The sequence below is a fragment of the Trichechus manatus genome, unplaced genomic scaffold, assembly GCF_000243295.1.
Source record: "Trichechus manatus latirostris isolate Lorelei unplaced genomic scaffold, TriManLat1.0 scaffold00100, whole genome shotgun sequence".
Taxonomy (NCBI): Eukaryota; Metazoa; Chordata; class Mammalia; order Sirenia; family Trichechidae; genus Trichechus; species Trichechus manatus.
Window position 1 is genome coordinate 979,735 of NW_004444036.1, and position 15,123 is coordinate 994,857.

At 40.7% G+C, this 15,123-nt stretch overlaps 1 protein-coding gene across 1 annotated transcript in view; it reads left to right on the plus strand.

Moving 5' to 3' along the window:
• REPS2 (RALBP1 associated Eps domain containing 2) overlaps positions 1-14,337 on the plus strand; it is a 193,917-nt gene extending 179,580 nt beyond the window's left edge. The window contains exons 16-18 of the mRNA XM_023737251.1: positions 288-433; positions 1,793-1,898; positions 8,521-14,337. Coding sequence (XP_023593019.1) covers positions 288-433; positions 1,793-1,898; positions 8,521-8,589 — 321 coding nt within the window. The 3' untranslated portion in view covers positions 8,590-14,337. The remainder of the gene's footprint in view (positions 1-287; positions 434-1,792; positions 1,899-8,520) is intronic.
• Positions 14,338-15,123: the final 786 nt, after the last annotated feature.

Sequence of the window (15,123 nt, forward strand, 5' to 3'; positions counted from 1 at the left end):
TCGGAGCCCTGGTGGCACAGTGGTTAAGACCTCGGCTGCTAACCAAAAGGTCTGCAGTTTGAATCCACCAGCCGCTCCTTGGAAACCCTATGGGGCAGTTCTACTCTGTCCTGTAGGGTCACTATGAGTTGGAATTGACCCGACGGCAACGGGTTTGGTTTTTGTTTTTGGAGTTTGACTAGAGCATCTGCCTGGCTTTGGGCATTGGGGGAGGATCACCGGGGAATTGGCATGGTTGGGGGGGGGTCATTTGATTTTTTTCTTTTTGTTTTGTTTTTAATCCACAGGACATACCATATTCCCAGCCCCCATCAAAGCCTATCCGTAGGAAATTCAGACCTGAAAATCAAGCTCCAGAAAATCAGGAGCTTCCTCCCACTGTAGGTGGACCAGCTTCTGCTGCAACCATGAAACCCCATCCAACAGTCCAAAAGTAAGTAGAACCAAGAGCAAGCCAGAAACTTCCTTTTCAGTCTGTGTATGTGTGTATATGTAAAAATGTTCATACTTCCACTTGCACACACAGAGGGAGTTTATGGCTGTAGTCTTACCTTAATGTCCCTATGATGGGATTAAAGTCTCTCAGTTACACAGAAGGAGGCTCGTTAAGCTATAGGATTTCAGTATTTTTCGTCATGGGATAAAAAACTGTAGGTTATACCTGTGGTGGCCACACTGATTTATCATCCCACGTGTGGACATTTGGAGAGAGAAGGGAGTGCTAATAATAATTAGGGCAGGACAAACAGTGTAAACAGAGACTATAACAGGCCAAGTGGAACCTGTGGTTACCCTAGTTACACCTGTTCTGTGAATTTACTATTGACTGAATTTGGAAGGAATGGTATTAAAACATTATGTGTTTTTCTCAAGTGTTACAGATGCATGCTGGTACACACATGTGTGCACACACATGCACACATGCACAGAGGCATTCATGCCTAATAATAAAACAGAGAGCATTATGAAGGCTGACTAAGTTAATGTAGGATTTTTTGCTAAAGAGATTGTTCTTCTATTCTTTTCCTTTATAATTGCCTGCAGGGCCACCCTCAGATTTTTAAATGCCATTGATGTTTACACAAAAAGGGCATTCCAGCTAGTAGGATTTGTCAGGAAGAAATATCTATTAGAATGTCTTAGAGTAAATGGAATGCAGAGTGTTTGAAAAGGCTCAATTCACAGCTTTTCTTCAGGTTATGAAATGGGAATGACTTCAGGTATAAATAATTCATCCCGACAAATTTGTTTCATTTGGTGTGTATCTGCCTGCCTGCCTGTCTGGGAATATATGATTTTATTTTTAGATCCCTGTGACGTTAGTGGGAGCCCTGGTGGTGCAGTGGTTAAGCGCTTGGCAGCTAACTGAAAGGTCCGAGGTTTAAACAGCTGCTTCTGTAAAGATTATAGCCTTGGAAACCCTATGGGGGCAATTCTGCTCTGATCTGTAGGGTTGCTATGAGGCAGAATCGACTTGACGGCAGGGGGTTTGGTTTTTTTGGTTGGTGATGTTAGCTGTTTTTAGGAGTCCTGGTGGCACAGTGGTTAAGCATTTGGCTGCTAACCAAAAGGTCGGCAGTTCAAATCTACCAGTTGCTCCTTGGAAACCCTATGGGGCAGTTCTGCTCTGTCCTATAGGGTCACTATGAGTTGGAATCGACTTGATGGCAGCAGGTTTTTGTTTTGTTAGCTCCTTGTTAGTTTAGCACCTCTCATGAATCAGAGAGTTCTGACCCTCAAGGGTCCAGACTGCTAAGTCCTTTTTCACCGAAATGTTTGTACTTTTCTGTAGACAGTCTTCCAAACAGAAGAAGGCTATTCAGACTGCAATCCGCAAAAATAAAGAGGCAAATGCCGTGCTGGCCAGGTTGAACAGTGAACTCCAGCAGCAACTCAAGGTAAGGAATGCTTTCCAAATCTGCAAGAGCAGGCTTTGCACCCGGCTTTTTTGTTTTGTTTTGCCCATTGGCTGAGGATCTGGCTCCATTCCCGGTGGGAAGGACTGCCTCTGTTCTCAGACCCTTTTGGAAGGCATGAGTTACTATGCTTAAGTTTCATGGGTTGGTTCTTGTATGAGCAGAGGAAGACCTAGTAGCAGGCTGCACATTGTGCGAAAGTTCACAGGCTACATAGTGTATGTAAGTTCAAAGGACAGAGACTATTACAAAGGCTGTTGGAAGCATTCTTTGTTGTCCAGAGCTTCTGGGCAAACCCATAATTGTTTAGATCCTCTCTGAATGGTGCTATACTTACGATAGTGGAAAGGGGTGGTCCTGGTGCTGTCAAAGGCCAACCCCTCCCAAGGAACCTTGGGAACAGTTCCATCTCACCTTCTCAGGGACATCAGCCCTGTCCTTATCACCTCTTTCTCTTCATCATTAATCTCCCCCAAGTCTCTTCTGGATCCTTCCCAGCCACACATAAACAAGCTTCCATGTCATGCCTTATCCTTGAGCCCACATCCCTCTCCAATGATGGCTTCCTTTCTCTGATCCTCTTCCCAGCAGAGCTTCTTCAGAGTTGTTTTCATTCACTGTCTTTACTTCCTCACCAATGGTTTTCTCTCCCCTCTACTCCATTGTGGCCCTTATGGCCAGATCCAATGGGCAATAGTCTGTTTTAATCAGGGCTTTGAACCAGTTCTTCCTGGTTCAGTCATGGCTGAGGAAGTGACACCCAAACAGACCCAAATTTGGGTGAACCAGAACCATAACCAGAACAGGAAAACTTACAGATCAAAGCCCTGCTAGAAACTTAATCTCCCACTAGAAAACAAGGACAGCATATGTGTTGCATAGCAACCAAATCTCTTGCCTGTTGGATTTTGCTCAGAGTTGGAAACAGCGGTGCCCCGCTGAAAGATGGCGACCAATCATGCCACTTTGAATGTGTGTCTTGCTCCTCATTCCTGACAATGATCCAGTCTCACGCATCAGCCTCCTGAAAGGGCTCACTATACCTCTTCCAAGTCTCTCATTCCAGGGTTTGACCTGTAATTTTTCCTGTTTTGGTTATGGTTCCAGATCACCCAAATTTTAAAAATTCAGAGCTGTTCCAGTTTCACTTCACCAGCCATGAATGAACTGGTTCGAAGCCCTGGTTTTAATATTACCAGAATTTTTGGAAGAATTCTACACAATTGACTATTCCCTCCTCTCAAATCACTTTTCTTACTACCTTTGCGACACCACGCTTTTCTGGTTTCCCTTCTACTTCACTAGTGTTTCTTTAGCATTCTCTGTTGGCTCTTCCTTGCCTGACTTCTCTTTTAGATTCCCCTCTTTGTCCCCATATTTTATTAAAATTTTCAGACATACAGGAAAGTTGAAAGAATCATTCAGTGAATATTCATGTATCTACCATTCCACTTCTACCATTAACATTTTACTGTACATGTTTTATCACATCTCTCCATTTATCTATCCCTCTATCCATCAGTTCATCTTATTTTTGACATATTTTAAAGTAAATTGTAGACATCTGTACACTTTCTCCTAAATATTTCAGCTTACATATCATTAACTGCCAGTCAATATTTTTAAATTTATTTTATTTATTTTTTGTTATTATTGTGGTAAATATATGTATAAGATAACATTTGCCAATTCAGCATTTTTTACATGTACAAATCCAATATTTTTTACAGGTTTTTCTTATGATGTAAAATTTACATACAGTGAATTCACAAACCTTAAGTGTACATTTGCTGAGTTTTTAATAAATGCATGTATTTATGGAACCCAAACCCCTATCAAGATATAGAACATTATCATCACCCCAGGGAGTTCCCTCATATTCCTTCCCAGTCAATTCCCACCAAATGCACCCAGAGGCAACCATTATTTTGAATTTCTTATACCATAGTTTTGCCTGTTCTATAATTTTGTGTAAATGGCATCCTACAGTATGTCCTTTGGTGAAAAGCTTCTTTTGTTTAGTCTGGTTTTGAGATTCATTGATATTGTTGCATGTATCACTAGTTCATTCCTTTTTGTTGCTCGGTAGTATTCCATGGAGTGAGCATGTCACAATTTGGTGATCAGTTCTACTGAGGGACGCCTGGGCTGTTTCTAGTTTTTGGCTATTAAGAATAAAGCTGCATTCTTGAACAAGCCCTTGTGTTGAAATATGTTCTCATTTCTCTTGGGCAAATACCTAGTATTAGAATTAGTAGGTAATATGGTAAGTGTGGAGCCCTGGTGGTGCAGTGGTTGAGAGTTCAGGCTGCTGACCAAAAGGTCGGCAGTTCGAATCCACCAGGTGCTCCTTGGAAACCCTCTGGGGCTGTTCTACTCTGTCCTATAGGGTCGCTATGAGTCGGAATCAACTCGACAGCAAAGAGTTTGTTTGTTTTTTTTTTTTTTTTTTTTTTTTTTGGTTTTATGGTCAATGTATGTGATTAGTTTTGTTAGAAACTACCAGAACTTTTTTGAAAGTTTTGTAGCATTTTGCACTCCCTCCACTAATGTCTGAGAGTTCCAGTTGTTCCACATCTTGCCAAGAGCCTTGTTTTTCTTTTGGTGTTGTTATTCCTTTTATTTTTAGGCAGACTTGTGGTGATGTAGTTTTTATTTTGAGTGCTTTTATATGTGCTTGTTGACCTTTCATATATCTACTTTTATGAAGTGACTTTTCAAAATTTTTTGGTCATTTTTTGAATTGAGTGTTTAGTCTTTTTTTTTTTTTTTTTTTTGGTGTTGAGTTGTAGGTAGATGGTCTTTACATCTCTTGGATGCCAGTATTTGGTCAGATGCATGTTTTGTGAATGTTTCCTTCCAGTCTTTGTTCTGCCTAATTCATTTTCTTAACTGTATCTTTTCATGAGCAGAAGTCTTTAATTTTGATGAAGCCTAATTTATCATTTTTTTCTTTTATGATTGTTATTTTCCTCCTATCTAAGGAAACTTTGCCTGCCTCCCAGTCATGAAGATATTCTCCTATGTTTTCTTCTAAAAGCTTTATTGTTTTAACTTTTATTTTTAGGTCTGTGATCCATCTTGAATTGATTTTTATGTATGGTGTGAGATTAGGGTCAAGGTTAATTTTTTCCTCATAATGCTACCTAGTTATTCCAGTACGTTTTGTTGAAAAGACTTTCCTTTCTTCCTTGGATTACTTTAATGCCTTTGTCAAAAATCTAATGACCTATAAATGTAGATTTATTTCTGCATTCTTATTCTGTTCCATTAATCTGTTTGTTGGTCCTTATGCCTGTACCACACAGTTTTGATTACTATTGCTTATAGTAAGTTTTGAAATCGAGTAGTGTAAATTTTTCAACCTTGTTCTTTTTCAAGATTCCTTTAGATGTTCTAGGCCCTTTGTGTTTCCATATGAATTTTAGGATTGGTATGTCACTTTCTACAAAAGAGCCTTTTAGGTTTATGATAGGATTTGCATTGACTTCTGTAGACCAATTTGGGGAGAATTGGCATGTAAACAATACTGAGTCCTCCAGTCGATGAATAGAGTTTATCTCTTCTAGAATTTCTCTTAGCAGTTCTGAGTTTACAGCATACAAGTCTTACACATCTTTTGCTAACTTTACTCCCAAGTATTTTGTAACACTATTATAAATGAAATGGCTCTTTTTATTTCATTTTCTAATTGTTTGCTGCAAATATATAAAAATATAGTTGGTTTGTATATGAAATTCATATCCTGTGACCTTGCTAAAATCATTTATTATTTTTAGTAGTTTTGTAGATTCCTTAGGATTTCTTATAGTCATATCATCTATGTAGAGTGTCCTTTCCAATCTTTATGACTTTTATTCATTTTTCTTTCTTTATTTCAAAGACTAGGACCTCCAGTACAATACTGAATAGGTTTTTTAACTTACTTATTTTTGTTTTTATCCAAATTACACATGTACATAGTTTAAGTTTCAACAGCTCCATAAGGTTGTTCTACACACAGACAGCTCTACAATCTTTCACCCCACACACGCTCATTTTTCACTCCCCAGAGGCAATTTACTTTCAACTTCTATAGCTGATTCTTTTGGTATTTATCTCCTCCCCTCGAAATGATGTGCCTATGTTGCTACTGAGTAATATCCAGCTGAGCCATATGGTATAACATGATTACCTTTATTTTCTTGCAAGACATTTTGCTTTCCCTGGAGTTAATAATTGTCTTGTTTTCTCGTTTACTTAGTTTTCTTTTTGCTTATAACCAGTCCAACCCCCAGGCTATGTCAGTTTTGTGCATCTCTTCTCAGGATGTTCAGGTAAATCAGTTACTCTATCATTTTCCTCTTCGTTAAGAAGCTTCTCTGAGAGTCTTCTGACCTGATCCAGTCTGTGCTTGTTGCGTCATACACCTGGGGTACAGGTGCCATCCTGTGGTCTTTCTTCACCACCATCCAAGGAATTTCCTTTTCCTTTCTCCTTTTTTTGTATTTTATGTCTTCTTTCTTGGTGTGATTCCTCTTTTTGGTGGAGTAAATTACTAAGAAAAAGGGTGCTTAAAAGGTAAATTTTTTTGAAACCTTGTATGTCTGAAAATAACTTTGTTCTACCCTCACACTTAGTTGATAGTGTGACTGAGTGAAGAATTCTAGGTTGGAACTAATTTTCCTTAAAAATTTTTAGGACATCACTGTCTAGCTTTCAGTATTGCTATTGAAAAGTAAAAAATGGAGTTCTGATTCAGGTAAGATGGAATAAAAACACGTAGCCCCTTATCTGCCACCAGCTTAACTATAAAACTTAGAATGCATGGACACCTATCTGAAAACTCTGAAAAATAGATATGAACAGGTGCATCTGTGAAGAACCCCAGAATTCGAAGCACCACCAAAATAACATTTTTTTCCCCATGCTAGTTTGGCCTGAACTCAACATGGCCTGAAGCCCAGAAGTGAGCACTGTGGGATGGATAGAAGGAGATCCAGGATAAACCCTCTAGCTCTGGCCTGAGAAGTGTACAAGGGCACTCTTAAAACCCAGAGAAAGTGGGGAAGTCCCCCTGGGGTTTTGATCCTCCTTTTTCTCCATCCCCCGTGCCCCGGCCTCTGGGCAGGCTGGCAGAGGCCGAGGACGCTGGGGCTGGAGCGGCAGCTGCCAGGAATGGAGCCTGCAGGAGCCCAAACTTGGAAGAAGGGAGCCTACTTTTTGGTGATGCCTGAGCACCAAAGACAGGGTCATGCTGCAGAGCTTTCTCCCTCTGTATCAGTCCTCTGCCACTTGGCCCCAGATGCAACACAACTTGAAAAGGGTGCAGTTTCTGCCCAGAGGACCAAGAACGGGTAACTGCCAAGTGCCGGGAGATAACGGAGAATGAAGCCCGTGCTCCTTACTTGCCCACAAAGCCCAAATGGCCTGGCTCCTGCCTAAACCTCTGACATCATCTCCTGCCAGTGTCTCCTTGCTCTTCCTGCCTTGTCATACTCACCTTCTTTATCAAACATGCTAAGCTCGTTCCCTCCTCAGGGTCTTTGCAGTTGCTGTTTCATCTGCCTGAAGAACTTCCTCCCATATCTTCACATGGCTCACTCCACCCAAGTCTGCTCAAATAGCATCACCTCCAGGAAGCCTTCCCAGACTGCCCTCTCCACCTTTCTCCCATATTCCCCCTCTGTTACTCTGTAGTACATCATCTTACTTGTTTCCTTCTGAAATGATCTTGTTCTTTCACCTACTGTCTTTCTGTAGCCATTTGAGTATAAGCCCTATGAGGGCATTGGTCTTATCTCGCTCGTTCTTGGCTGATACCATCACACTTAGAGCAATGTCTAGCCCATAGTAGATAGATGCTCAAAGACTACTGAATGGGTAGAGAGGGAGGGGGTGAATAAACGCTTGTAGAGTTTTGTGCTGACTATTAACATGCTGTGTTTTCTGGGGCATCTCAGAATTGAGCCTGTAAATAGAATTATTTCTTACCTTGACCGATTCAACTTAAGGTGTCGTTCCCCGCTCTTCCCTCCCATTAATCTGTTTTAGGGCTGTAAATATGAATTCCCAAGTAGCAGATTGCCTGTCACCCAGAAGTCACACCTCAAGTCATATTTTGTGCAGGAGACTGGACAAGATTTTGGTAGAAGGATAAGACTTTGGTGCACTGTGCACTTTTCACCCCTGAGACCTGATTGAGTTAGAAGTGAGGGATTGCAACTAGAAATTTCGTCCCAGTGGCTCACCTCTCAGTAACGGGAGTCCGCTTTGGCTTTTCTGCTCCCTCCCGGTTAGTCTTGTAGTTTTTAACGCCATTCTCTACCAGCCACTGGTCCCGTTAAAACTGCAGGTGAGACGAAGGCGGGTGGGGATGTCAGTTTCGTTTCGTCTCTCATCTTCAGAAAGAAGTTGAGAGATGACAAATTATGAGGCCCCTGTGTCTGGTCACCAGCTGTCGATCTGCTGCTGTCCAGTCTACCTGTCCTTGAGTCATGCAGCATATAATGTGTTTGTGGGTCCCATTGTGAGTTTCTTCTGAGTATCTGATGAAGTAGGGATGAACCCAGAAAATGACCCCTTTGCTCTTTTGTTTTTCGTCTCTCTGTTTTGTACAACTCAGGAGGTTCATCAAGAACGGATTGCATTGGAAAACCAACTGGAACAACTTCGTCCGGTCACCGTGTTGTGACTGACCTCCCAAGGTTCAAGCGACCTTTCCTGCCAAGATCTTCCCTTCGAATGTTTGAGGCCAACTCCTTGTCATAAATGTCAGTGTCCAAAGCTGTGAGCACTGGATTAGAATCCGTATCACCTTTTCTCGTGCACTTCATCTGTACATTTTACTGTGGTGGAAAAAATTGATTGTCACACTTGAAATTGTAATTATCAGTAGAATTTATCTCCCATTCTTAAGTACTCCCTCAAGGTGTTAGATGCTGCTCCTTACCAAAAATCAATCTTCTAGCAAATAAAAAATAACTTAGAGCATTATTTATTTAAAGAATTATGATTTGTACAAAATCTTATAGCCTAGTACCTTCAGGATGCTTGTTTTATTTTTGTATGTATATCGTATACAGTAGGTTGGTTTCCTGAATAATTGGGATTCCAACTGGATAGTCTTTGGCATGATGGTAATGAAAACAAACACAAAAAATAAAACACAAGCATCAGATTTAGACTGGCGCTGTGCCCTCCACCACTATATGCCAAAAATTGCTTCTCTAGTGCCATTTTGATATAATATCTACCTATAAATAATACATGACTATTATTTTATATTGAATATCAAAGACTCATTGGATCTTTACACCTCTGTAAAGCAGAGGTTTTGGCAATGATTCGTTTAACTTGGCCAAGCTAGGCTGTTGACCCAGATAACTCAGTCCTCTCATGTAAATTTTTGGGCAAGAGCAATCTGCTTTAACTGCCTCGCCCTATCAAATTAAATAAATAGTTGCCAGATCTCGACTTTCATCCTGTATAAGGACAGCATATCTGTATATGCATGAGTTTGGAAACTACCCATCAAATATGAAAGGTTGATGAGACTGTTTGGATTGATAAACATTTGTTGTTTGGACTGAGGTGTCCAAACAGGGGAAGAAGGGGAAATGGTTGTCACTAACAATCCAACAACCTCTGGTAGTTACTTTCATCTTTGTTATTTTAACCTGGATTGTGAATATATTGGGTATGCAGAAATAATGAAAGAAAGCCAGTCCTCACACTGGGTATTTGACTGTTTTGTTCTCTGTGAAGTATACCCTTGGGAAGTGATTGGGTTAGAGCCAATTCAGAGGAATCCATGTAACTCCAGTGTAGGTGATGTAAAACAGTAAGCTCATATTGGAGAACCCAGTACCCAAGTTGAAAGTAGGAGTTAACTGACCCTCCCAAGGATCAGGGCCTACCAGTCTGAACATCACTTAGACTAATGCAGGAAATGCTGTCTCTGGTACATTGTGCTAAGTTGCCTGTTCTTAGGCTAGGGAGATACGGTATGCCTAGGGTCTTTTTTGAAGTAGTTTTGGATAAGTTCACAATATGTGGGATTATAAGTCTTCAATTTCAGTAGAGCTGAAAGCTTTTAGAAAAAGCAGGCATTTATTTAATGCTTGCATATTCCATTGGCAAGCTTTATTAATAGTTTAATGGCAGAAGAGAAGGGTGCAAACAGACAGTGACGTTTTTCCAAAGGGAAAAAACAGATTGTTGATTCTATTCTGTGCATACTTAAGGATTTGGAACTGATTTGATTCTGAAAATCACAAAACCTGATCTGTTTCTCTTTTTTCTTCCCCTTTAGCTGCCCCTTTTGTCTCCGTGGAAAGGGTTGGGAGTGAGTTTAAACCCTTCCTCAGATTATGAGTAGGTCAGTGCCGAGTTTTTAGGTGACCTTTTTTCCCGTGTTCTGAGATCTGGGGGCTGTAACACATTTTCTAAACAGTGTTCTTGTGGCAGACATTTTACAGCTTGTTTGGAAAGACTAGCATATGCACTTTATCTCATCATCTCCCAATACATACGTATGCACTTGGGATAGCACTTCATAGCCATTAACCAGACATATAAACTAAGGAATGTTAGTCTATAGTCTGCATTTATAAATATTGACATGCTTTTTCCTCCCTCAAGCCAGTGAGCCAAATTAGAAGGTTTTGTTTAGTTGGCTTGGTTCTCATTCAAGAAAAACAAACAAAAAGCTTGTATTAGACAATCAAAGCCCCCTGAGTTTCATGGTCTCACCAATATTTTTAAGGTAGACATTGCATTAAAGCACACACCAGTAATACCTACACCCAGCCTTCTTGGCTGGACTTAATCGTGACCACAGTTTGTTAGTTGCTTAGAAGTAGATTTTTAAAAAGCAGTTAATTAATGTATATATACACATATGTTACTATTATTACCTAACTAGTGCTCTTCCTCTATTTCTCTGTTTTCTTAGTATATACTTGGTAATTTAGGATTATAACTCAGTGATAATGTTTCTGTGAGCCTTTAATTTGATTTTTAGGAAGGCTGGTTATTAAAATCACCATTATACCTCTTTTATAAAATGACACCAAAATTAGACTTATCTGCTGGGCAGAATTCTGTAGACAGAAGGTCAATGTTTTCCGCATCCTTGAGGGTTTAATTACCTTGTCATTAAGTGGTCTTTCCCATAGGGAGGTCCTACAGCCTCATGGATGGAAGCACAGTAGGAGTTATAGTGGGTTTATTGGCTTTCTCGGTGTCTCTTGTATGTGGCATATTGCCTTTGCCACTTCCCTCTCCAGCAGGCATGAAGTAAAACCACAAGGTAAATATCTGGAATGGATGTGTGTGTTGTAATCAAGGCAGACATTTGCCTTAGTTGGAAGGATCTTAGCTGCTTTGTAGGTACCTTAGAGAAGTGCTTTGGGCCTGTTTGGGAGATGAGGCAGCTTAGCTCAAAGCTGTGTCCATCTTACTGTCACTGGAGAATAGGATGTTAGAGCTGAGAGGGACCTGTACCCATCTCCTGTGGTTTGCATGTGGGGAAACCAAGGCCCTAAAAAACCACCTGGCCTGAGAATCCATAGAAAGAAGTAGCTAGTGGCGGAGTTGCAATACCAGCCTGATGTTATGGATTCTGAGTTCCGTCCTTTAGCCTCTAGCAATACTGAAAATAGAAGGGTTCCTTCTATTTACCATGTTGAATTTTATTGACTTAATGAATCAGTCTTAAAATGTGAAAACATGTTTTAATGAGTTTTAGGTCTAGAAATATCTCTCGGATTGAAACAAAAAATAAAATCTCAAGAGAAAGAGTATGATTGAACTATTTGTTCTTCGGAACACCTCACCTTTCATGATGCAATAAGTTACTCTGAGTTTCTTGGCAGAACTTTTGACAGCTGTTGCTTTGAATGGATTCCATTCCTGTATTCCTTATGGGAGTTTGTTTTTAAAATAGACTACTGTGATTGAAATGAACTCAATATGGTAGGTAGTAAGTTATAGTGTTCCTCAATATATCTTTGGTTATTTGGGTCACAAATGTTCAATTTCAGTTCTTTTTTTTAGGGTCAGTAATCAAAAACATGTATTTTCCTTTGATTTCCTACCAGTGTCTTAACTATCATAAAGCATTCTTCTCTTCAGATGTGATTTGATTCTGTAGTCTATTTCTAAATGATGTTTGTCTATTTCATAAATGATCTCCCAGCCATGGTAATAATAGAAGATCAATACATTAAAATCTGGAACGGAGGTGTCTCGCAATTAAGACAGCGTTTGCAAATGTCTTCTTCTAAGCAGTAGTTGGAAGGATCTCAAGTGCAGTATGACACCTTAGAGCTAAAAACATTTTGTTCAACACAAACTAGAATCACACCTCCCAACTAAATATCGCCAAGGGAATGTGATTTAAACAATGGAAAAAAAAGAATATATTAGCAGTCAGATCCTCCTATATTATTGACAAGTAGGCCTCAGTTGGTGCTGGTTTGAACATTCATGAATGTGAAACTGAAATAGCAGTCGGAAGGTCTTTTTTCTCTGGTTAAGTAGAATGCTAGTAACTCTGGTTTCTCTTTCCAGCTGGTTTACTACGTTTCAAGTGTGCTCTTTTAAAGCTGATTTCAGAGGCTCAGATGACTTTACCATTTAGTTTTGAGTATTTTGTTAGGGAGTTTGCAGCATGACTCAGTGTAGTTCGAGTTCCTAGGAAGAAGTGGGGCTTGGGGATTTTGGAGTCCTGGGCTGGCGTATCTAACGGCTCCTTCGGCACAGACTGAGGGATACTGCCCCCCCAACACCGCCAGATCAGTAAGTAATGGCAACGGAGGGTATCACTCTGGGAGCCACCCTGTTTTGCCTGTATATAGTAAGAAGTGCATCTAGTTCCATGAACTGCCCAAGAACAACTCCAAGGGCAGCTGACATGGCGGGCCAGGCTTTAAAAGCAATGTAAGCAGACTCTAGAGCTGCCTGGCTCCCCAAAGATACAGGCTCTCAGTGGCTGCCTTACCAGCAAATCCTAAGCTTGCCCTGAAGCAGCCAGTTTGTTTGTATGCGTAAAACATCCCAGGTATCCAGTTGCTTTTAGGCCTTGACTAACACACCTGATGCTAAAGATACCTTTGCTAAAGAGCAGTGCAAGGTTGCCATTGTTCTAGTTACGAAAGCCTTGCTCTGCTCTCAACAATTGGGGCATGTTTATGTTTCATGCTTTGTGAATTCTCCTGCCTTGCTGTAAGCTAATCTCAAGACTCTGGGAGACTGGGGAAAGCATGTTTATGACACTGAAGACCGTCAGACTTTAAGGAGACTTGAACTGAACTGGAATTTGGGGACTACAATAAGGAAACCTTCAGGTACCGGTTATGTCCTAAAGCGCGCTGTTGGACAACAGGACTAGACCATAGAGCTTTTTCAAGGAACTCTGCCCTGGGAATGGAACAGTTGATGCAATAACCCCCATTGTATGGAGAGTATCAGCTGAGTTGTGTTGTTTTTGTTTTGTTTTAAGGCAACTTGTGTGAGAGCTTCAGCTGCACCTATCTTGGGGACCAGGTATCCCCTTTTCTTTAACACTGCCGTTCTTTTTGTCTTCAGCACAAATACTACATTTAAATGAGCCAGAGGCAAGAAGAGCCATTTTAGTCTTTGTAGCTATTGGGAAAGAGAGAGGCTGAGCTGACGGTCTATTTTCATCTTGAGAGTAAAAATGTATATTTTTTCACTACAGGTACATTGAACAGTAAATTGTGTAACAGCAAAGTATATATTTGATGCCTTCTGTCTTTTCATGATATTGTGCTAACAAATTGTGTTAATATTTTACTCAGCCAGAGTGTCATTCATTTGCTATGCATTGGGGACATTATGTACATTGATCTTCCACATAAATAAATCCCTGGGGGTATCCTATATTTGGAGTTTGACTTGTAGACTCAAGCTAACCTTACTGCCTCTTTTTCACACTCGTCGTGAAGTCTGTGAAGAACATAGCTGGTTAAGGATCTTCAGCTTTGGAAAATGTACATGATGTGAAACTGGGGTGCTATGTTAAAAATAAAAGTATGATAACCAAGTGTGGCTTTTGTGAAGTCTTGGTGTCAATATATTGTGGTTTGCATTGGGTCTCATGTGCATTTAATGCAGGTGTGGGAAAAGGAGCTGGGGGTCTTTCTAATCAAATCAGAGTCTGAGATTTGGTTATTTTAACCTTTGGTGAACTGAGCTAGGCCCTTAAATATCTGCACACAGCAAACACTCGGCAGTCACAGGTAACGTGGTTAACTCAGTGCATTTTAAAGATCCACTGGATTAAAAACTTGGCTTAATCCAGGGCCAGGTTTAATGGCTTCGTGTAGTCAGTGTTCTTTTTGTTCAAAAGTTTTCCCCCCTTGATGTCCTTAGCCAGAGTGGGAGTAACGGGGAGGGATCTGGAAGAGTTGGCTTGAAGAAGAGAAGTGACGCTACCCTTCAAACTGCAAACTCCATTGAGTTTACAGGAGTTAACAGGGTTTCCCCCTCTCAGTGCTGGTAATAATCAGGACCAGCTACAGAATTTGCAGGGCCTAGTGCAAAATGAAAATGAGGAACCCCTTGTTCAAAAAGTATTAAGAATTTCAAGATGGCAGCAGCAGAGCATGAAACCAAGCGCGGGGCCCTTTGGAGCGCTGGGCCCTGTGTGAATGACCGCACAGGTCGTATGCTCGGAGCTGGTCTTGGTAATAGTAGTAACAGCGATGGTAGCAGATGGACTTTCTCATGTAAGTACTATGTGCCACACACCCCACTGAGATGTAGGTGCTTTAATCATGTCCATTTTAGTGATTAGGGAACTGAAGCTTAGAGCAATTAAGCAACTGGCCTCAAGTCTCAGAGCTTAGTGAGTTGTGGAGCCCAAGACAGGACTGTGTAATTCCAAAGCAAGTGTTCTTCACCACTCCGGTCTACCACAAACCTGTCCTGGCCATTGCTCTTGGAATCTGGTGGATGTTATGGGATGCCATTGAGTTGATTTTCAACTCATAATGACCCCAGGTGACAGAGTAAAACTGCCCCATAGACTCTGGTATGCACTTCAAAAATATTACATCTCACAGTTCACACTGTTGGACTGTTTTCAATTTTAAGCACAAATAAAAGCTCCAAGTGATCATATGGAATGACAGTGGAAGTAACTGAGTTTTGTTTGTCTTCGTGCTACCATTGCTTATTTCAAATCTACTGTGGGAACACA